This window comes from Macrobrachium rosenbergii, chromosome 10 (assembly GCF_040412425.1).
Source record: "Macrobrachium rosenbergii isolate ZJJX-2024 chromosome 10, ASM4041242v1, whole genome shotgun sequence".
Lineage (NCBI taxonomy): Eukaryota > Metazoa > Arthropoda > Malacostraca > Decapoda > Palaemonidae > Macrobrachium > Macrobrachium rosenbergii.
Genome location: NC_089750.1, coordinates 43814356 through 43837672, shown reverse-complemented (window position 1 = coordinate 43837672; position 23317 = coordinate 43814356). Strand labels below are relative to the sequence as shown.

The 23317-nt window shown below is 40.4% G+C and overlaps 1 protein-coding gene across 1 annotated transcript in view; it reads right to left on the bottom strand.

Annotated features, from left to right (window-relative positions):
* The window catches only part of Top3beta (topoisomerase 3-beta), a 306736-nt gene that overhangs the window by 101410 nt on the left and 182009 nt on the right, over positions 1 to 23317 (bottom strand). Inside the window, 2 exon segments of the mRNA XM_067110195.1 lie at positions 2807 to 2858; positions 2861 to 3023. Of these exon segments, the coding sequence (XP_066966296.1) occupies positions 2807 to 2858; positions 2861 to 3023 (215 nt within the window).

The following is a 23317-nucleotide window of genomic DNA, read 5'->3' as shown; positions in this document are numbered from 1 at the left end:
CAGTCTCCCATCTCCTTAAATGACTTATGAGAGGAGTATGAAAGGACCATCTTGGGGATGTGTGTCCTGTCATCCAGCTGGTTCCTCATTAAGAACGTTGAGGTAGGCAAGGACAGGGCAGCTGGGGCAAAAAAGGAAGGAAAATTCGCCATCAAATACCACAGTAGGGCAGCATATGCCAAAGGAGAAGCAGGTTCTTGGTCACTCTCTTCTTCCGAGAAAATCGGAGTCAGGTGGTCATCCTGAGCAGGCTTAGGAACGGAAGGAGCTTTCTTCAGGAAGTCCATAATCTGGGGGTAACTGTCATTTAATAGAAGCCAGAGCAGGTTTGTCAGGGTCCAAAGGTGAAGGAGACAGTGCTGGAGGTCGAGACTGCAACCTCGAAGAGGACAAACGAGGCGATGGGTGCTGGGCGATCAGGAACGGGCGCTGGGCCCTCAGGAGTGGGAACCAGGCACTCAGGATGGGGTGAGGGGTGCTTAGAAGCGGGCGTCAGGTGCTTAAGTGCAGGCGCTGGGCACTTGGGAGCCAGATGTGGGCGTTCTGGAGCATAAGCCGGGCGCTCAGGTGAGAAGGTCTCCGAACTGTCCCAGGGAGACAAAGGTGGGTGCTGATGGACAGGGGCAGGAACAGATGGATCCACAGAGTAACTGCAAGATGGTCTGGGACTGCTCAGGGTCTGCTTGTACTGCATAACAGGCGGAGGATTTGGACATCGACCAAGGTTCTCAGAAGGGTGCTTAAGGGGTCGGAAAGAGTCCAGGTAACATTTGTGGCAATTCCTGTCCACACCGTAGTCGTCTGAAGAACTGGAGGACAATGGATGGATATCCTTGGACAAGCCTTTCCAGTGGCTGTTTGCTTACACCTGGGAGTGAACAACAGGTATGGCTGAGGGGGCAACTATTTGTGGGCAAGCCCATCAGCCTCCCTTGGACCTTTGGTATGTCTTCTCCCAGGTTTGGGGGAGCAGAACTGGGACCTCAGTCTATACTTGCAATGCTCTATCATTTTGCACTTTCTCTGAAAACACTTTCTCCATAAGCACTGTAAGAGAAGTCCCCAAATCAGCATCAGTACTTGCAACTAGATTTAAGTTTCTTATCAAATCTAGACTCGAGACTGGCAATGGCATTAGGATCGGAAGCATGGGAGCCAGGCAAGGGAGGAGAAGGTTGTTCAATAGGAAGGCAAGGAGGAGAAACAGCAGGAATAGGAGTAGAAGGGAGAGTAACAGGGATAACTTCTAAACTAGGTTTTGGTGTAGTCTCTAAACTATGAGAGCGTTTTTCAGCTCTAGAAGTCGCTTTTCTCTTTCTATCTCTCTCTAACTTATCTAAATGAGACTTATGAACCTTCCACTGTTTATTCTCCCAAGATGAACACTCTACAGGTCTTGTCCCCTACATAAAGCACAGATTATAAGAGGATCATAACAAGCTTTGGTTAGGCTATTCTTGCAGCCCAACTCGCTTCAATGGCAATTACTCGAATTACTAGAATCAGACATAATTCTAAGTAATCTACTGAAAAATAATCAAAATTGCCAAAAATAAACTGCCTGAGCACAACCAGAACAAAACAATTGTACTTCACCGAATACGAACGAACTACGGGAAAATCCAAAAAAGCTGCTGCAAATGGTGCGATGTTTAGGTTGTTCCTGTTTTTCCCGATGGTAGGTGGGGCTGTCATCTACATAAAAACAAAAGAAGCGCTACAGCTAAATTCAAAAAGTTGCTGCACAAGGTACCTACCTACATTAGCTATGTAATTGCTTGGTAAGCTACTTACTGGTGTATGAAATTATAAATCCTGCTTCTACAGTATTTTTTTCAGAACATCAGGTATAGAATAATATCTATAATGTTTGTAGATGATTTTAAAGTTTTACCACACAGTACAATAAAGAAAACAAGTAAAATGGCTCTGACTTTCAGTTTGTTTTAAATGGCCATAAAGTATTAAAATATTCTTGCACTGTGGGTTTAGTAATCATCTATTCGTATTTTACAACATAACTCTGGCTTTGCATGGCTTTTAGTAAGAAATGAAAAATAATTAGACTGTATTGTACACAGTCTTTCCCAGATACCTAAGTTTTTGTATTAAAAAACTGAAAAAAAAAAGGCTCAACCACAGTTACAGTCCTAAAGGAAGATTTAGCAATGAACCTCTAAGAAGCAGCTGGACTGTGAAAGGAACAAAACTGTGCCAGCTTCCATCAGCTCTGTAATTGTCTCTGGTATTGTTAAGTTGTTCATTTCAAGTTAAAAAAAGTTACAGTGTTTAATGTTTACATACAATGGCTACAGAAAGTAGGTATTTATTATCACATACCAACTGGTACCTAATAAACAGCAAAAACCAATAAATAGTCTTTTGGAAATCCATTCAACAATTCAGCATAATATTTAGTAAATTGGTCTTAAGTAAAACAGACGTTTGTCAATGGCTATCTTTCCAATATGAATTGTTTTATAAACAAATGAAAGAAAGCAATAACCCAAGATAATCTAATTCCTGCCCTAACAACCATATCTTACTAAAATCTAAAATGAGATGTTCATTTAATTTCCAGTAAGTTATTCTCAGTTCCCTGCAATTACTGTATCAACACCAATGCAAGTACAGTACTATTATACATTATCCACACTATCACCTATCAGCTATCACCTTCATTTAAAACTAAACCTTAGAAGTTCAACCATTATCAAAACACGAAGCATCGCATATGAGCTCAATTTCCCTGTAACTGTTCCGAAAAGAGATTGAATAATTAAGAACAAAAACTTTTAACAATAACCTTGACAGGGGTCGTCCACTTGCAGAGAGTGGAGAAAATGAGACCTCAAAAGCTCATCCATATTCTGGATGTTCTTGACAAAATAATGGAACTTTAATTGGAATATCTCAAGTGTGTGACGGAGAACAGAATTGAAGTCTGCTTTTCCTAGGGCAATTAGGTTGAGCTGCTCCTCAACAGCACTTCTCATTGTTGGCAAAACCAAATCTGGATCAATCTGAAATAACAAAAATTTAATGTTGAATCTAATGCAGTCACACGGTGACAAAAAATTAACTACTGGACGATTTGTCTTAAACTTTAAAATGACCTACTACACATAAATTTTAATCTAATGCTGAAATAATTTCTCTGCTCTGTACTGTAAACCCCCCATATTCGTAGGGGATGTGTACCAAAACTCCCCAATAGTTAAAATCCATGAATAGTTAACACCCTCTCTAAAAATGCTTGTAACTGCCTATCTTGAAAGTTCAAATGCCAAATGTATACCTTAAACTAGCATATATCAAATATACCTTAAACTATTATCCTATACTGTATTAATCTTTGAAATGATATTATTAACAACATTTCAAAATCACCTTAAACATTTAACCCTTAAAAACATATATGTACCTTCTTCTAACCCTTCTAGCCAATAACACAGAGAGAGAGAGAGAGAGAGAGAGAGAGAGAGAGAGAGAGAGAGAGAGAGAGAGAGAGAGAGAGAGAGAGAGAGTATCTTTCTATCAACCACTCTCCCTTTCTATCTATCTGTTATTATTATTAAACCAATTTAACCAGACCATTGAGCTGACTATCAGCTCTCATAGGGCTGGGCAGAAGGATTTGGATGAGATGACAGGTCTAAGCTAGAAGCCTAGCACTGGGACCAAATAGGTCATTCGCTATGGCGATGAATGAATGCAAATGAAATTAAAAACTGCACAAAAGCATACGCTCTCATACTGGAACACACTCACATAATAAATACATTTACCACTCATGTTTCCATATATACAGTAAACCCCCCGTATTCGCGTTCTCAGGGTTCGCGGACTCACGCATTCGCGGGTTTCTCTGTGGAACATATCTAGCCATCATTCGTGGAAAATTCGCCTATTTGCGGTATTTTTCACTGAGAAATATTCGCTAATTACTGTATTTTCATATAATTTTCATGAATAAATGCACTTTTTGTGATAAAACTATTAAAATACTCAGTTACAAGCAATTTTACAGGGTTTTTCTTGGTTTAAGCTATCAAAATGGGAAGTTCTAAGTGTTTTTAGAGGGGTTTTAAGCATTCGCGGATTTGACCTATGGGGGGGGGGAGTGTGGGACGCATCCCCCGCGAATACTGTACTCACTAAAAAAGTATATCAAAATTTAAAATAAATTAAGTAAAACTTCAAAGTTTAGTTTTTTAAAAGTCATTAGACATCTAAAGGCTTTCATATTTCCATTATTTACTTTTTATATTTTATCAATTAAATCACAGTTCCTCATGAACATTAAAATTGGTATTACTGAAAATGTAGGAGATTCTGACAAAATTTCCTTCACTGGTCTATTTCCCAAATTTTATAACTGCTGCAGGTTATATTTTGGACATTCACACAATACATGTTTGACTGTTATCAACACTTTGCAATCTGGGCATTCAGGAGCAGAACCACATGGACTGTTCATTAAGTGTCCATGTGTCAAACAAGTATGGCCTATTTGAAGGTGCGTCAGAATTACTTGTCTCTCTCTCTCTCTCTGATAGGACGAACTCCATTTTCCAACACTGGATTTTATCTGTTTTAATTTATTATTTTCAGGTTCTTCATTCCATTTATTTTGCCATTTACTTACAATGATTGTTTTTATATATTTTATAGTCACTAATAGGGATGTTTACATTTGCTCTTGTCATGTGAACTGCTTCTTTAGCTGCTTTATCAGCCTCTTCATTTCCTTTAATCCCTACATAGGCAGGGATCTATATTTCAACATTTTTTCCATTATTATACAATTTATGGAGTGAAAACTTATTTTTTTATTACAGCTTTGAATGGATTCTATAGCGCTTCTGGAGTCGCTATAAATCACAAAATTATTAAATGAGGCTTCTTTAATTATTTTCATGGCTGATGCTATTGCACATAATTCAGCTGTAAATACTGAGGCATTATCTAGTAGAGAGAACTGATATCTTTTGTCTGGGGATACTGCAGTATATCCCACTCCGTATTGTGACTTAGATCCATCGGTGTATATTGCATAATTTGGACTTTTTTGAATTACAGTCATACTTCAAACTTACACGAGGTTAGGTTCCAGAACCCCTCGCGCAGGGTGAATTTTCGCGTAAGTTTGGCATGGTCTCTAAAAATGCTAATAAATGCTTATTTCTAAAGTTTAAACACTAAATATGACCCTAATCATGCTCCCAAATTATAAAGTTAACTTTTAAATGGAATTAAAGTTACTGTAATTTCATTTAAAAGTTAGCTTAATACATTGGCCTTAAAAAAGAGAAATAAATGGTTTACATAAAAATTTAGAGTTGTAAGAGAATTTCTCTCTCTCTCTCCCCTTCCAACCGATCTATTTTTAGAATCATCTCAACCTCTTTTTAGCAACTTTTTTATTCTGCGTCTCTTTCTCTTTGTTCTGAAATGCTTTTTCATGAACAAACAATGTTTTATATTTTGACTAATACAACTCTTAGTTATTATGTCTCTATGTTTTAGAACGTATTTGCAACACTAGTGCATTTAAACTTCGTAGACGATACAGGTCAAATTAGATCAATTTAAACTATCTACTGTACAGGTAAAGATGTACAGAGAATTAATAAGTTGTAAAAATGTGTGAGCGCTAACTATGAGAGAGAGAGAGAGAGAGAGAGAGAGAGAGAGAGAGAGAGAGAGAGAGAGAGAGAGAGAGAGAGAGAGAGAGAGAGAGAGAGAGCCAACACGAACGGTAAAGAATCGCCTGGTTCAAGGGTTGTCCTTACTTAAGAGAGTGAAATTATTTATCAGTTATTACGGAGACTGAGAGAATAACGAGAGAGAGAGAGAGAGAGAGAGAGAACTTGAAATGTCAAGAGAGAATTAGAGAGAGAGAGAGAGAGAGAGAGAGAGAGAGAGAGAGAGAGAGAGAGAGAGAGAGAGAGAGAGAGAGTCCTTGAAATGTCAAGTTATATTATTTATGAATTACAGTATTATGGAGAGAGAGAGAGAGAGAGAGAGAGAGAGAGAGAGAGAGAGAGAGAGAGAGAGAGAGAGAGAGAGAGAGAGAGCTTAATACATTACCCTTAAAAAAAGAAATAAATGGTTGACTTAAGAATATAGTGTGTGACTCTCTCCCCCATTCCACCAATCTATTTCTGAGTTCAGCCCCGTGTCAGCCGGTGAAATTCCATACTAACACGAATTTCTAGGTATAAATATTGCTAAATATACCAGAGAAAAAGCTTTCAGGAATGCTGGAGTTATTACCCCCAGATCGAGCATCTCCTAATGAAGATGTCGGTATAACCAAGGGTGAGTGAAGGATCACAACCACAGAGCCAGGCTCGATAGACATCCCCATGTCAAGATCCCCGGGAAGAGCAAGGTGCCATACCAGCGCCCACGCTCACCCGCCCGCCAGCGGCGACTCCAGCGCCATCTGAACTCATTCCATTTCTAGCACTTGATCTTGCATTTTGTTGTTTCTGTTTGGCTTGTGTTTTGCCTTTAATTTCATCTGCAAGCATGTCGTCGAGCAGCTTTACCGTTTCCAAGTTAAGTAACATCTTATTGTGGGGTTTTTATGATAAGTTTGGCTGTCTTAGCCCGTAATTTTAATTATACGTGGCTTTGTTATGACGCTACGGCGTCCCCCAGCCAGCCATGTTGTCCGCGAGGTTTACCCGTCCAGCTTGTTCTGTTTGGGTTTTTCCTTGTCGGCTCATGTCTTATCTTTATTCCCCTAGGATTCATCCTGGTGGCTTTTCCTAAGCTGGGTTGTTTCGGGGTCTCTCTAACGATAATGTTTTTGATCCGTATCTTCGGGGTTCCCGCATCGGGTTCCCGTCATCTTCCCGCTTAGGTGACTCCCCAGGATGTTTCCTCTTGGACAGTTTTAGCTTTATAATTATAATTATTTTATTATTATTTTGCTAGTGCTCGACACCATGTTGTTAACTTTTCAATTGTCTAGTTCCGTGGGGACGTCAGGCTCACCCTGTTGCCTCCCTCGGTTAGGCTATGCGCCTAGCACAAGCACAAAATTATTTTATTTTATTTTATTATTTTTGCACATATGATGGTGATTTATTTTGGTTATCTTAATTATTGTAGCCTAGTGTATGGTAGGCTTTTTATTGTGCCTTTGACCTCCTGCTCTCCCTTTCACCTGAGTTAGGTTAGGCGAGAGGAGAGGGTCAGCAGGTGGAGGGAGTTTCTGTTGTAGTGCCTTCCTCTGACCGTTGTTTGGGTGGCGGAGTGAGACCCTACTTTCTTCCCTCTCCTTTATGGAGGGGTTGAGGTTTTTTCTGTGGGTGTGTCTCCTCCATGCTTTTATAGCATTCCCTTACGTTCGGCTCTGGCTGGTCTTCGACTCGGGAATTTCTCTCCCTGTTGCTCCCTCGTTCCCCCCTTTCCTTCTCCCCCCTTTATTCTATGTCATAGGCTACGTCTATGTGTGGGGTGAGAGTATGGAGGTCTTAGTCGTTTTTTCCCTTCCCTTTCCTTCGGAGTAGGCCATGATTTCCCCAGCTGGTGTCATGCAGTCGAGTGGGTGAGCCTCTTCCCCAGTCTCCTGTTTTCCTCTGCTCTGGCCTACTCCCTTCCCTGTCCCACCAACACCCCCCTACTCTGTTTACTCTGGTCCAGCTCTTTGTCATCTTCTCGTGCGGGTGATGTCGGTGTCCAACTTCCACTCCGAGTTGTGGGATCTTTCCTGGTGGAGGGATTCGCTCCCTCCCAGGGCTGGTCCCAGGTGGCATTTTGCTGAGCCCCGTGCTTTGTTAACCCGCTCTCCTAGGATCGAGCAGGTTTTCAATCTTTCTCAGGGTTTATCTTCTCAGCCTTGTCCCGTGTTCGCTCCGGCGTTCGAGATACTCTAGTTGGGTTGACCGGCACTTACACCTGCCCTGGTGGATTGTGGTGTTTGGTAGCCTCACCCTTCTTTTGTTCTCTAGCGGTAGAGGCTTGAGATCCCCGGAGTGGGTGGTACCGGACTCCGGGGAATGTGGATTTGTATATCTTGTTAACCGATTATGTTACCATCCTCTATATATGTATGCATTTATATTTTTCCCGAGCGGCTCACTCCGCCGGCGGATATGTGTTTTTATATTTTTCCCGGCGGCTCACCCCGCCGTCGGATATATATTTATTTATTTCTGTTATGGTTATAAAGTCCGGTGATCTTACCCTTGGGTTCCGCCGTCCTGTTCCCGGCACCCCTTGCGAAGAAGGTCCCGTTGATTCGGCTCCCTCGTTCCGCCGGAGTATTCCGGCAGTCGTGGGGGTTTCCTGCTTACCTTAATTTTAAGTTACTTTTCTAGTAGGCCCGTCTCTGACGGGGTTTTTTCATTCCACCGGAGTACTCCGGTGGTACAGTTGAAATACCCTTGCCTGCTTAGTTTAAGTTTCTTAGGAAGGTAAGCTCATTTACTGTTTACACTTACAGACTGTTCGTTGTGAGGAGCCCGGGTGTACTGCTACCCTCCACCAACCCTACGGGCACGTGGTGTGTCGGACCCACGCTGGCTGTGCGGTCCGGCTTGATGACTTGATCATCTGGCACCCGGAGGGCTGCGAGGTGTGCTTTGCTCTTTGCGGGTGCATCCAGGACGAGTCGGTAAGCTGCTTGCTTTCCATCTTCATGTTAGTTACAGCTTACTGTGTTGCTATATTTTGTGTTTTAACGCTTATATTATTTACGGTATTTATTAGCCTCCTTGATTCCCTGCTCCCCTTCAGGCCGGACGAGTCCTCCAAGAAGGAGTCCCTTGAGTCTCTCCGCCTGGGTGGCTGGGTTTGGGAGAAACGTCCCGTCGGGGAAACCATACGTCCTCGACGAGAAATGGAGAGATCTGCTCTACCCCGGAGCCCGGATCGCTGCGGCCGTACCAGCTGACGTGGCCGCACCCATCATCGAGCAGATCCGGTCGTGACCCAGCCACTCCTAGATGACACTCTTTATGCGGAGGTTTCGGAGGACGTCGCCGCTCTGGACTTGAACCTGGAGCCCATGAATACTGAGCAGGACCAGGTAGGTGGTGAGGTAAGTGAGGCAGCGGGGGCGGGCGCCCTCTTTGATTCCCCTTCATCCTCTACCTCTTCTTTTCAGGGCTTCTCTAAGTCTTCTATCTTGAGGGACAGCGCTCCATCTACTGTCCCCAAGTTGAAGGCGTCGTGGAAGGCGAAGGGCTTCAAGTCCTCGTCTTCCCACAAGGCATCCCCTTTCCCCCCATCGAAGGCAAAGGTTGCCGTACCTTTGGCCTCCGGGAGCAAATCAGGAACCTCGGGCAAAGGAGCAAGTAAGAGGGCGGCCAGACCCAGCCCTCCTCGCCAGCCTCCCTTTGACCCTGAGGCGTTTGCCGGGATGTTGCTTGCTAAGTTCTCTTCGGAGGTCGACTCTAAGCTTTCTAAGCTTGCGGAGAGGTTGCAGTCAGGAGAATCTTATTGCCGATATGGCGTGCTCCGGCGGTGCCGGACCTAGTTGCCAGATCCCTGATACTGCCTCCCTCCCTCCTTTTGATGTAGGAAACCCGTGGCGTTTTGCTCTTCGTGCCATTCGCCACGAGGATACCCTGACTATCGAGGGTCTGGGCACGAGACGTCTGGAGGAGTTGGAGTTCTTCCCCCCTGACCTCTTGCCCCCCTACCCAGGCTTCGTTAGGCTGACGGAGGAAGCCTGGGTACGATCAGACAAGGTCCCTAAGGAGACGGTGATCTTCCCTAGGGACCAGGCCCAATCTGCTCTGCTGCGCACTCTTACGGAGTGGCAGGCAGAGAATACGAAACTCACTCCGTTTAAGGGCAACTACACAAAGTTTTCCCTGGGAGATAAGTTGCCCACTCCCTGCCTGAACAAGGTTGCTTTGGCGACGGCTCAGGCTTGCTTCGAAGGCAAACCCTTGCCTCAGCTCAGGGAGACGGACTCCACATACCTGATATTCCCGGGAGGTGAGGAGTTCTGGAGGGACACCCCGTCCACTTTTACAGTGGGTAAGTTGGATGCTTTCTGTGCGTCCTCTCAGTTCAGCGAGCAGCTTCCCAAACTCCCGGAAGCTCTCCTGAAGGCGGAGTTTGAGGCAAGGACTAGACTAAGCCGGTCCTTGAATTCCTTGTGTCTGTCAGAAGCGGTCGCCGTCTCCTGTGTAGACGAGCAGCTGTTTCAGGTTCTGGCTAAATCCCTGTTAGCAGGTTTTCAGTCAGACCTGTATGACTTCATGGTGGCGAAGTTGGAGTGCCGCAAATTCATTTTCGCGGATGCCACCATTCGTCATGAGCCTAACAAGCTCATGAAGAGTCCCATCTGGGGGATTAATCTCTTCCCAGAGAACGAAGTCTCACAAGTCCTGAGCGAGGCTACCAGGGCTAATCAAAGCCTACGCGCTCGTTGGGGTATCTCCGCCTTCAAGCGGAAAACCCCCGAAGCTGGCAGCTCCCAGGGTAAGTCGGGGAAACAGTTCAGGAGGCACAGGAGGCCTCATCCCTAGACAATGGTTCAGGCTGTCCCAGTCTCGGCGGTGGGCCAACCCTCCACCTCCAAGGCTCAACTCCATCAATACGTGCTGGTTCAACCAGCCCAACCCCTTGCTGCACCATCGTACGTCTCCTCTCCAGCGTACAATTCCACCTATGAGGGCCGTGGGGTCTTTCACGGCCTTAATAGAAGCGCAAGGGGGGGCAGAGGTCGAGCCCCATACAGAGGCAGAGCTGGATCCGCCTCCCGGGGAAAATCAAGCCGTGGTAGAGGAAACAAACCTTCTTCCTCCCACTGAGACCAGTCAGGTAGGTGGTCGCCTTTACTGGTTCAGAGACCAGTGGTCCTTCAGTCCCTGGGCACACAGTATTGTGTCCAAAGGTCTGGGCTGGAGCTGGATCAAGGATCTCCCTCCCTTGACCAAGTTTTACCAACCCCCCTCCAAAACCCTACAGGATTTTGTGACGGAGCTTCTCAACAAGAGAGCAATAAAGGAAGTGAGGCACCTCAAATTTCAAGGCAGGTTGTTCACTGTTCCAAAGAAAGATTCCGATCAACAAAGAGTGATTCTGGATCTGTCACGTCTAAATCGCTACATAAGATGCGACAAGTTTCGCATGCTTACGGTAGCTCAAGTACGGACTCTACTAACGCGTGGAGCCGTCACCACCTCTATCGATCTTTCAGACGCTTACTATCACATCCCAGTTGCGCGGAACTTCTCTCCTTCCTGGGTTTCAAACTCGGAAACAAGCCTACTCCTTCAGAGTCATGCCTTTCGGACTCAATGTAGCCCCAGAATTTTTACGAAACAGGCGGAAACAGTCGTTCAGCAACTGCGTCCCGGGGATCTCCCTGGCGGCTTACCTGGACGACTGGATAATCTGGGCTCCAACAGTTCAGGAGTGCCGAAAGGCTACGGCCATAGTGATCAAGTTCCTGGAGTCGTTAGGCTTTCAGTTGAACAGGGAGAAGTCCCGCCTGACTCCGGAATCCCGGTTTCAGTGGCTAGGTCTCCAGTGGGACCTGACCTCGTACGGGATGTCTCTCCCGCCGTCCAAGCGGAAGGAGATTTCCGCCGCTACCAGGAAATTTTTGAAGGACAAAGCAGCATCCCGCTGGTCTCAAGAGAGAATTCTCGGCTCCCTTCAGTTCGCCTCAGTGACAGACCTGCTCTTGAAAGCGAAACTAAAAGATATAAACAGAGTGTGGCGGAGACGAGCCAATGTCAGGCTCAGAGACAGGGTCTCTTCAGTCCCGCGAATCTTGAAAACAAGGCTCCGCCATGGTCCACAGCCAGTGGCCTGTCGGGTCGGTTCCACTCCAATTTCCCCTCGGCGTTGGTAATCCACACGGACGCTTCATTAAGCGGCTGGGAGGGTACTCACCAAAACAAAAGTTCAAGGGACATGGTCTACAATGTTCCAACAGTTTCATATAAACACCTTGGAAGCTATGGCAGTGTTTCTAACTCTCAAGAAAAGCCCCACGCCGCCAGATTCACATCAGGCTGGTGTTGGACAGCGCCGTGGTGGTTCATTGCATCAACAGGGGCGGCTCCAAATCAGGTTGCATAAACCAGGTGATGGTAGCTATCTTCTCCTTGGCGAACAAGCACGGCTGGCATTTGTCAGCCACCCACCTAGCGGGGGTGCGGAACGTGGTGGCGGACTCCCTGTCCAGGACTACTCCGTTGGAGACGGAGTGGTCTCTGGACGGGGAGTCGTTCAATTGGATTCGCCGCCGGGTTCCGGGACTCCAAGTGAATCTGTTCGCCACGGAGAACAATCACAAGCTTCCCTGTTAGGTGGCTCCCAACCTGGACCCCCAGGCCTTCGCCACGGATGCGATGTCCATAGATTGGAACTGTTGGAAGAGGATCTACTTGTTTCCCCCAATAAACATGTTGTTGAAAGTACTGCACAAACTCAGGTCATTCAACGGCCAACTAGCTCTGGTAGCTCTCTATTGGCCGAAGAGCAACTGGTTCCCTCTGCTCCAGGAACTCAAGTTGCGGTGTCATCAGATACCCAAACCCAGACTGACCCAAGTAGTACAAACCAAGACTGTGTCAGCTTCCTTAAGAATTCAGAATGCCCTGGTTTTATGGACTTTATAAAGTTTGCTGCAAAGAAGGGAGCAAACATTGACCCCGTCAACACTCTGTTTCTAGAATCTGATAGGAGAGATTCTACTCTCAGACAGTATGATTCAGCAGTCAAAAAACTGGCATCCTTTTTGAAGGCATCTGGAGCTCAAACTATGACTACTAACCTAGCGGTTACTTTCTTTAGGTCATTGTTTGAAAAAGGCCTTGCCCCGGCCACTATTACTACAGCTAAATCAGCCCTAAAGAAGGTATTTTTGTATGGTTTCAAAATCGACCTTACAGATTCATACTTCTCCTCCATCCCTAGAGCATGCGCCCGTTTGAGGCCAGTAACACGCCCACATTCCATTACCTGGTTCCTCAACGATGTTTTGAAATTAGCCACTGACATTGATAACTCACAATGCTCGTATCTGGATCTGTTAAGGAAAACCTTGTTTCTGATTAGCTTGGCTTCAGGTGCCAGAATTTCAGAGCTATCGGCCCTCGCTAGAGGTGATGATCATGTTGATTTCCTCCCGTCCGGGAGAAGTCCTCCTTTCCCTGATCATAGGTTCCTAGCTAAGAATGAAGACCCTCAGGACAGGTGGTCCCCTGGAAGATGGTGCCTCTTCCTCAGGACCAGTCCTTATGTCCAGTATATACCTTAAAGTCTTACCTACAAAGAACTCCACAGTATAAGTCGGGTCCTCTTTTTATCAGGGAAAAAGGTGGAACTCTTTCGTTGAACGCTATAAGACAGCAAATTCTGTATTTTATTAAACAAGCTAACCCGGATTCAGTCCCAAAGGTTCATGATATCCGTGCAGTAGCTACCTCTACTAATTATTTCCATAATATGGATTTTGCTGAACTTATCAAGTATACGGGATGGAAATCACCTCTAGTGTTTAAGCGCCACTATTTAAAATCACTCAAAGCTCTGAAATTTTCTACAGTGGCTGTGGGGAGTGTCATCTCCCCACCTTAATTGTCCTTAATCCTTTTCCTTTCCCCCCCCCCGCCTGCCTCATTTATTTCTCTGCCTGCCTTTCTGGATCAATCATGCCTCACTGCCTTGCTCCTCATAATCGATACTAGTATTACCTGGTTATTGTTTGTCTTGTTGATTGGTTTTGATATGCTGTGGATTTAGATTAAGATAGAAGTACTGAAGCGGTTTTTATTTTGCTTCATATACCTCAATTCCTAGTTTTGAATATATCTCATTGTTCTTAGATTTAAGTTTATATTTACTGTTTATACCAAAAAGTTGTAGGGGCCCTTTATTCCACCCCTAATTGTATTATATTTTTGTCATTCTACTTTGTTCTTAGATTAAGTTTACATTTTCATTGTGTCTTTATAATGTTGGGTGTGTGTTGTTCCACCCATACTTACCTGTTGTTAAATCTAATTTTCATTGATGAGATATCATAATTAAATCTATTTTTCCATAGCATGTGTTTTTCTTCTGATCACCTTTTGTTTTCTGTTGTAGCTTTGCAGTCTTGGCATGATTCTCTGACACTATTTCACCGGCTGACACGGGGCTGAACTCAGAAGAGGGATTTTGACAAAGGAAAAATCTATTTCTGAGGGAGGCCCCGTGTCACCCGGTGACCCTCCCAGGAGTTAGTTTTGCCCCCCTACTTGCTCATGCCAAGTCTGGGGTGGTGGTGCTAGTCTGGAATGAGTTCAGATGGCGTTGGAGTCGCCGCTTGGCGGGCGGGTGAGCGTGGGGCTGGTGCGGCACCTCGCTCTTCCCGGGATCTTGACATGGGGATGGCTATCGAAAGAGTGGCTCTGTGGTTGTGATCCTTCACTCACCCTTGGTTATACCGACATCTTCATTAGGAGATGCTCGATCTGGGGGTAGTAACTCCAGCATTCCTGAAAGCTTTTTCTCTTGTATATTTAGCAATATTTATACCTAGAAATTCGTGTTAGTATGGAATTTCACCGGGTGACACGGGGCCTCCCTCAGAAATAGATTTTTCCTTTGTCAAAATCCCTTTTTTAGAAGTCTTCTCAACCCCGTTTTTACAAACTGTTTTTACTCTGTCACTTTCTCTTTGTTCTGAAATGCTCTATGTCTCTATGTTTTAGAACTGCGCATTTACAGTTTGTAAACGGTACAGGTAAAATTAGATCAATTCAAAATTATCTACTATACAGTTAAAGACATACAGAGAAACAGTGCTGTAATAAGGGTTGGCTAACTTCAACGAGAGAGAGAGATAACAGTTGTCCTTACTTAAGAGAGTGAAATTTTTATGAATTATTACGACAGAGAGAGAGAGAGAGAGAGAGAGAGAGAGAGAGAGAGAGAGAGAGAGAGAGAGAGAGAGAGAGAGAGAGAGAGAAATTTGACCACTGATTAGCAACACTCTCATTCTTGTCATGTTAAATGACATGTCTGACAGCTTTTGCCTTCCACCTTCTTACAAAAGATGAGGGAAGAATTTGTTTGTTCAAGATAATACAAATTTTGTATTACAGTTTTATTATTATTATTATTATTATTATTATTATTATTATTATTATTATTATTATTATTATTTAATTTTATTAATCTTATTAATATTTGAAAATTAGTACATATTATTACTTAAAAAGTTTATTTATCATACAAATAAACATACCTGTTTACATGTACCATAAAAATTCATCTCACTAAAAGAAAGAGAGAGAGAGAGAGAGAGAGAGAGAGAGAGAGAGAGAGAGAGAGAGAGAGAGAGAGAGAGAGAGAGAGAGAGAGAGAAATTATTACTTTTAATAATTAATGTTATTTAATTTACACATAAAAGCTTGAAAAAACCTATAAATTACATAAAAAATTAAACAGACACTTTTGCTGGGTTTCTCAGTAATGCGGAAATGTTTGCGTATCTGTGAAAAAACTCGTGTATGACCATTAGTTAGGTTCCAATAAAAATTTGTGTGTCTGTGAATTCGTTAAACTCAACCAGCAGAGAAGTTCGAGGTATTACTGTATATGTTCTACTGTATGTTGTCTATGGTGTTCTGGGGTATATGAATAACTTTTTGATAAATATTTTAAGTGTGTATGAATTCTCATTTTATTCACTGTCCAAGGAAGGGGTAATTTTACTATTAAAGGTAATTGTATATTTATATTTAGCGACTCAAACAATCTTCCAGCTCCAATTGGGAAAGGAGGTGGATGATTGTTTATAAATACATCTCTTAATCCAAATAATTTTTTGGTTGGAGAATCATTTGTCTGAATTCTCAGAGCACTCTTCATTGTTACTAGCTCTCTATGGAGAGAGAGTAGTAGTTCACCACATTCAGCTTATAAATATGACTTTGGTGATGATTGAAAAGCTCCTGAACATATTCTAAGGCCTTCATTATGAACTGGGTCTAATGTTTTCAGCATTGTGTCTGATGCCGAGCCATATACTTCGCTTCCATAATCAATGACAGACAACACTGTTGCTTTAAACAGTATGGTAAGGGTATGTCTATCAGCTCCCCAAGTAGTGTCCGATAGTTTTTTAATTAGGTTTAATGCTCTTTTACATTTTGATTTCATTTACGTTATGTGGGCTTTCCAGTTCAAGTGAGTATCAAATACTAATCCCAAAAATTTTGCTGTTTGGCCAATTGGTATGGAATGATTTCTGATTTTTAAATCTATTTCTTCACCTTTTTTCCACTTTTTATTTTTATAAAAATTACTGCTTGAGTTTTTTGTATTTAAAATTTAAAGCCTACAGATAAGGCCCATTCATCTGTTTTTATTATAGTTTTATTAATGATTCACTCTGCATGTTTTATGTGAGATGCTGAATAACATATAGCAAAATCATCCATATACAAGTTACTTCTAATTCCAATAAGTAGATTATTACTGATATCATTTATTGCTAAAGTAAACAGTGTGCCACTAAGGACGCTTCCTTATGGAACACCATTTTCAAGTGGAAATGTACTTGACAATACATCATCAATTCTCACTTGAAAAGTGCAATTTGTTAGAAAGTTTTGGATAAACCTAGGCAAATGTCCAAAGATGCTGTTTTTATGTAACGTTTTTAATATTGCATATCTCCATGTAGTATATATGCCTTTTCAGTGTCAAAAAAGACATCTATAGTAATTTGTTTTCATTCAAATCCTCTTTATGTGGTCCTCCAAGTTAGATAGAATCCAGTGTCAATCTGTTATACTGTGACCCAATTTGAGTGAGAGTCAAAATTTTACTTTCTTGAATATGTTATGTTAATTGAGCATTTACCATTTTCTCTAGTAATTTGTATAAACAACTTGTTAAAGAATTGGTCTGTAACTGTTTACATTACTGGGATCATTTCCATGTTTGGGGATAAGAATAATTATAGCTTTACGACATTCATCTGGAAATAAATTCGAAGCCTGAAGTGGCTATAATAATAAGTATGACTTTGCCAAAGGTCCTAAATGGCAGATCATTTCAAAACAAATATTGTCACCTCCAGGGGCAGATTTATTGCTGTTCAACAGAGCAAATTCCAATTCTTCCATATTAAATTTTTTATAATATATTTCTTCTACTGTTTCAAAATTTATTGTTATTAATTCTATACTATTTTTCTTTGTGCAGAAATGCTAATCTAAATTTTTGTCACTACTTACTTATTTCTTTTGGATCAAGTACTCTTTTCCCATCTTTTAATTTTAATATGGCATGTCTAGGTGGTTTAACATGGGTGCCATTTATTCTCCTGAATTTTTCCCATATTTTTTTGTATGGGAGTATTATTAGAGATCTGATATGTATTTCCTCCACGAAATGATTCTTCCTTGAATTACTTCTCTTTTGAATTTTGCAGATAGTTTGTTATATAGAGGTTTTAATGTATCAACTTCTAATAATATATATAGTAAGTTCTAATAATATATATAATCTGGTCCCTTTTTTTATGGGTTCCGTTCTTGCGCTCCGTCACTAAAATCCAAAATCGTCAGAAAACGGAAAATCGTCGAAAATCGTCAAAAATCATAAGAAAACCTTACTTTTAATGCTCTGGGTGCATTGAAAACGACGTAAACTGCATTATTATTGAGTTTTACATAAAAAAACCTTCAAATTATGATTATTCTGCCGTTTTGGGGCCAAATTTCTTCCGGAGGATCGATGCGATGACGATCGTAACCCGGAACATGCGTCAGAAAACTGGAAATAATTTCTGATGAATATATTTGAAAAGCGTCAAAATAACCTCGAACGTCAGAAATGCGGAACCGTCAAAAGAAACCGGGGGACTGCCTGTAGTAAGTTTTTGTAAATTTTCTCCCAATATCGGTACTGTAATGTTTTATTTATTTACTGAACTTTCTATTCAAATTATCTAATCGTCTTCCAAGCTGATGTTTTATTTTTATTAATTCCGTTAGTTTTTCAGATCACCATGGGACTTTGTGTTTTGTTGGATGAGATTTGGATTTTGGTATTGCTTTATCAGCAGCATTTTTAACGAAATCAACAAGAAACTTATTAGTTTCATTATGGTCATTTAAATATTCAAATGGTGGGATATTCCTAGTGCGGAATTCATATCGCTCCCAATTTGCTTTATAAATGTTATAATGAGGGACATGTTTGGCAGGATTATTTTGTAATAATGTGAAATTAATATTGGGAAATGATCACTGGTGTGCAAGTCATCAACTGCATTCCAATCCAATCCGTCTACTATGCTTGTTGTACGGAGTTGTCTACTGAAAAAAACGTTCCATGTGTTTTAGAAAAATATGTGCTGATTTTGTTATCATTTATACACCGCATGTCATTTGAATCTACAAATTCTGCTATTTTACTTCCTGTTCTATTTGAGGTTGTATAATTTCAGTCCCATATTGGGTTGTGAGCATAATCACCTACTACTAATGTAGGTTCTTTGGCATTATTAAATAATTCTTTAAGTTTATCAATGTAGTAATTTTTATTGGGTTGGTTGTATAAATTATAAATTACATAATTATCATTTTTTATTCAAATTCTAATACTCGATATTTGCAGGTCATTAAGGTTGACAGGTACTTTGTCATAACATACTTTGTTACGTACATATATAGCAGTACTTAAATTTCCTTTTTCCTCTCTAGATGCAGACGCTAAGATATATTTACCTATTGTTGATATTGTTTTGTTGACATGTTGTAAACATAATATCACTGGTTCGTATTCTTTCAGTAATCTTTGTATTCCTCCCAGGTGTAATCTGGTCTGTAGACCATTTGCGTTCCATTGTATGATACAGCTATTGAAAATATTATGTTATAGCGGTCGAGTTTTACTTTCTTTTTTTGTATTATTAACTTGAATTTTTCTAATAACTTACTCAAAACATTCATTTACTTTTCTTTATAATGTATACTACGTGCTCAATGCACATGCAACCTTTTTCATGGGGACTCAAATCCTTGGTTTCTTTTTTTCTATATTTCATAAAATTTCTTATAATGTATAAAGCCATCTTTTCTTATATTTTTGTTATTATTGCATAATTCAATGAAACAATCATTACATCCACATGTATTATTATGGAGATGGAGTAATCTCTTCTCTTTTGACATAACCATTGTTATCTATGGTTTGGTTCTCTTTCACTTCTTCAGTGTTTTGGATATCCCCCTTCATAGGTTTAACTATTATTTTAGGAGATAAAGGTATATGCTTAGCTTGTTTTTGTTCTTGTTCTTTTTTCATATCCTTTATCTTTGGTTTAACCGATGTTTCTCTAAGTTGGGTGGTGTTCTCTCCAAAGACCTTTTTTTTATCTTTAATTTCCAGTCCATCACGACCTTCCCGTTACTACTGTAGTAGCCTGCTCCTGTGTTCCTATTTGCATTAACCCTTTAACGCCGACTGGACGTACTTTACGTAGACAAAAGTTGTCTGTCGGGAGCCAAGTGGACGTAAAATACGTCGACTACAAAAAGTTTTTTTAAATATTCAAGGAAAAATACTTATAGGCCTCGTTTGCGAAAAATTTTAAATCACACGCCTTGAGGGATGCTGGGAGTTCACGGATCACGCTGTTGTTTTGTTTACAAGCGTGACCCAGCAGCACATGCGCAAATTTCTTTCTTATCCCAAAAGAAAGCATCAGCTAACTCTGCTGAAAATCTCAGAAATTCTTTAGTCACTTTGTCGTAATTTTTGCACCATTTTCTATTAGCCTTTACATAAAGTCTTATATATTAAAATGTGTGCAATTTCATGTAGAATACAACAACAAAATAACTCACGGTTGTAGCTTTTATCAATTTTGACATATTTTCATATAAATCACTGTAAGTGCCAAAACTTCAACCTTCAGTCAACTTTGACTCGACCGAAATGGTCGAAAAATGCAATTGTAAGCTAAAACTCTTACTTTCTAGTGATATTCAATCATTTACTTTCATTTTGCAACAAATGAGAAGTCTCTAGCACAATATTTTGATTTATGGTGAAGTTTTGAAAAAAACTTTTTCCTTACGTCTGCACTAACTCTGCTGAAAATCTCAGAAATTCTTTAGTCACTTTGTCATAATTTTTGCACTGTTTTCTATTAGCCATTACATAAAGTTTTATATATGAAAATGTGTGCAATTTCATGTAGAATACAACAAAAATAACTCATCGTTGTAGCTTTTATCAGTTTTGACATAATTTCATATAAATCAGGATAAGTGCCAAAATTTCAACCTTCGGTCAATTTTGACTCGACCGAAATGGTCGAAAAATGCAATTGTAAGCTAAAACTCTTACATTCTAGTAATATTCAATCATTTACCTTCATTTTGCAACAAACGAGAAGTCTCTAGCACAATATTTCGATTTATGGTGAATTTTTGAAAAAACTTTTTCCTTACATCTGCGCTAACTCTGCTGAAAATCTTGTAAGAGCCTGACGCCGTCTCTTCCAAACACGTGTGTGTTCGTGTGTTTGTCGTCCATCGGAGTGGACAAGACAACAAGAGCATCTCGTTTTCTTTCTCTAAAGGAACGCGATTTCAACCATACAATATTTCCGTCTGTTTCTCCCTAACCATTGTTGTCTTGATGTATGTACAATCACCACTACTTGCATTGCTGTGCAAGCATTCTAATCATGTACTCATAATGTTCCCACAAATCTTCTGTATCAAACTGTGTGTATGTTTCTGTTTGTGAAGACGCCAAACGTCTCGCCACTCCAATGGACGATGAACACACGAACACACACGTTTGAAAGAGACGGCGTCAGGCTCTTACAATCTCAGAAATTCTTTAGTCACTCTGTCGTAATTTCTGCACAGTTTTCTATTAGCCGTTACATAAAGTTTTATATGTGAAAATGTGCACAATTTCATGTAGAATACAACAAAAAATAACTCATCGTTGTAGCTTTTATCAATTTTGACATAATTTCATATAAATCACGATAAGTGCCAAAATTTCAACCTTCGGTCAACTTTGACTCGACCGAAATGGTCGAAAAATGCAATTGTAAGCTAAAACTCTCACATTCTAGTAATATTCAATCATTTACCTTCATTTTGCAATAAACGAGAAGTCACTAGCACTATATTTCGATTTATGGTGAATTTTTGAAAAAAACTTTTTCCTTACATCCGCGCGAGCTAACTCTGCTGAAAATCTCAGAAATTGCGCGCACTAACTCTGCTGAAAATCTCAGAAATTCTTTAGTCACTTTGTCATAATTTTTGCACCATTTTATATTAGCCATTACATAACGTTTTATATATGAAAATGTGTGCAATTTCATGTAGAATACAACAAAAAATAACTCATGTTGTAGCTTTTATCAGTTTTGAAATATTTTCATATAAATCATGGTAAGTGCCAAAATTTCAACCTTCAGTCAACTTTGACTCGACCAAAATGGTCGAAAAATGCACTTGTAAGCTAAAAACTCTTACATTCTAAAAAAACTCTTACATTCTAGTAATATTCAATCATTTACCTTCATTTTGCAACAAACGAGAAGTCTCTAGCACAATATTTCGATTTATGGTGAATTTTTGAAAAAACTTTTTCCTTACCTCCGCGCGCGCTAACTCTGCTGAAAATCTCAGAATTTCTTTAGTCACTTTGTCGTAAGTTTTGCACAGTTTTCTATTAGCCGTTACATAAAGTTTTATATATGAAAATGTGCACAATTTCATGTACAATACAACTAAAAATAACTCACGGTTGTAGCTTTTATTAGGTTTGAAATATTTTTATATAAATCACAATAAATAGAAAAAATTCGACCTTCAGTCAACTTTAACTCGACCGAAATGGTAGAAAAATTCAATTGTAAGCTAAAACACTTACAGTCTAGTAATATTCAATCAATTAGCTTCATTTTGCAACAAACGGGAAGTGTCTAGCACAATATTTCGATTTATGGTGAATTTAAAAAAAAAAAAATTTTTACGTCCGCACGTTACAAATTCATGCATCATTTTGTGATAATATTTTCTCTGTGTCGCTTTGATCGTTTTACAATTTGTTATATACCAAATTCATTGCAATTTAGTGTACAATACAACAAAAAAAAAAAACTCATTAGATTTAACCGTTTTGCTCACAGCGCGATTTGTATACAATTATACATGTATATGAAATTTTTTTTCACGCTGTCATGTATTCCAATATTTATATATGATAATAATATTTTTTTTTTCATTTCTGATGGTTGCATACTAGACTTCAGGCAATGACAAAAAAAGGAGCCAAAAATGAACTCTTAATCTTAAAAACTAAGCGTGCTGTGATTAAAAAAAAAAACTTTTTTTACGCTTCGGCGCTCACTCCCGAACGCCGCCGGCATACGACAGACACTTTTGTAAATAGAGGCTCAGCGTTTAAGGGTTAATGGAGTCAATGTCACAGAACTGCAATAGGATATTGGATGAGAAGAGGCAGTACTTAATGGAGTCAATGTCAGAGAACTGCAATAGGATATTGGACAAGAAGAGGCAGGACAACAGAATAGTATACCACTGTACACCTGTTATCTTCAGTTTTCAAAGATGAAATGGTTGAGCGCAAAACGACAAAATTTGGAAGGACTGAAAAGACCAACAGGCATGAAGACTGCAATAAAAAATGCTAATTGCATTTAAGAATGATATGCTGGTTAGTTGCATAGGATGTATGTGGAAAATGACACAGCGGTACGTAAAATAATATTTTCACCTGCTTGACACATCAGTGTTGAATGCATATCATTTACACAAAATTACATCTAGAAGAAGGCCATCTTTATTTAACTTTTCAAAACCAATCATACTGCAGTTAGCTGAAAAGTTCCCAGTGAGTTGGCAGTAGTTAGTTGTACTATTACAACTTAAGAAAAACATCAAATATAACCAAAAGACACTTTCTTCAGCTCCTAGAGCAGCCCAAGACCAGCAACCTTGGTTGAGTTGTCATGTGAGAGGATGTGAATGAGAAAATTTTCACACTGGTGCTATATTTGACTGTATGATAACATAAAACTAAGGACAAGATCTAGCAAAAAACATGGAAACCACATGTAGATACTTTTCCTTGTAATGATTATGTAAAAAGGAATAATTATATGTATATCTTGAAAGACTGCTCTTAAAGGACCAGAAGACTAACACTGATTACAATATAGCAATTCTTATACTGTATCCATCATTACCTAGTGGCACTTTTTCAGTCTTTTTTAAATGAAATGGGAGTAGCATGATAGCAGTGAGAAGGTTTTTTTCACTTCCACTCT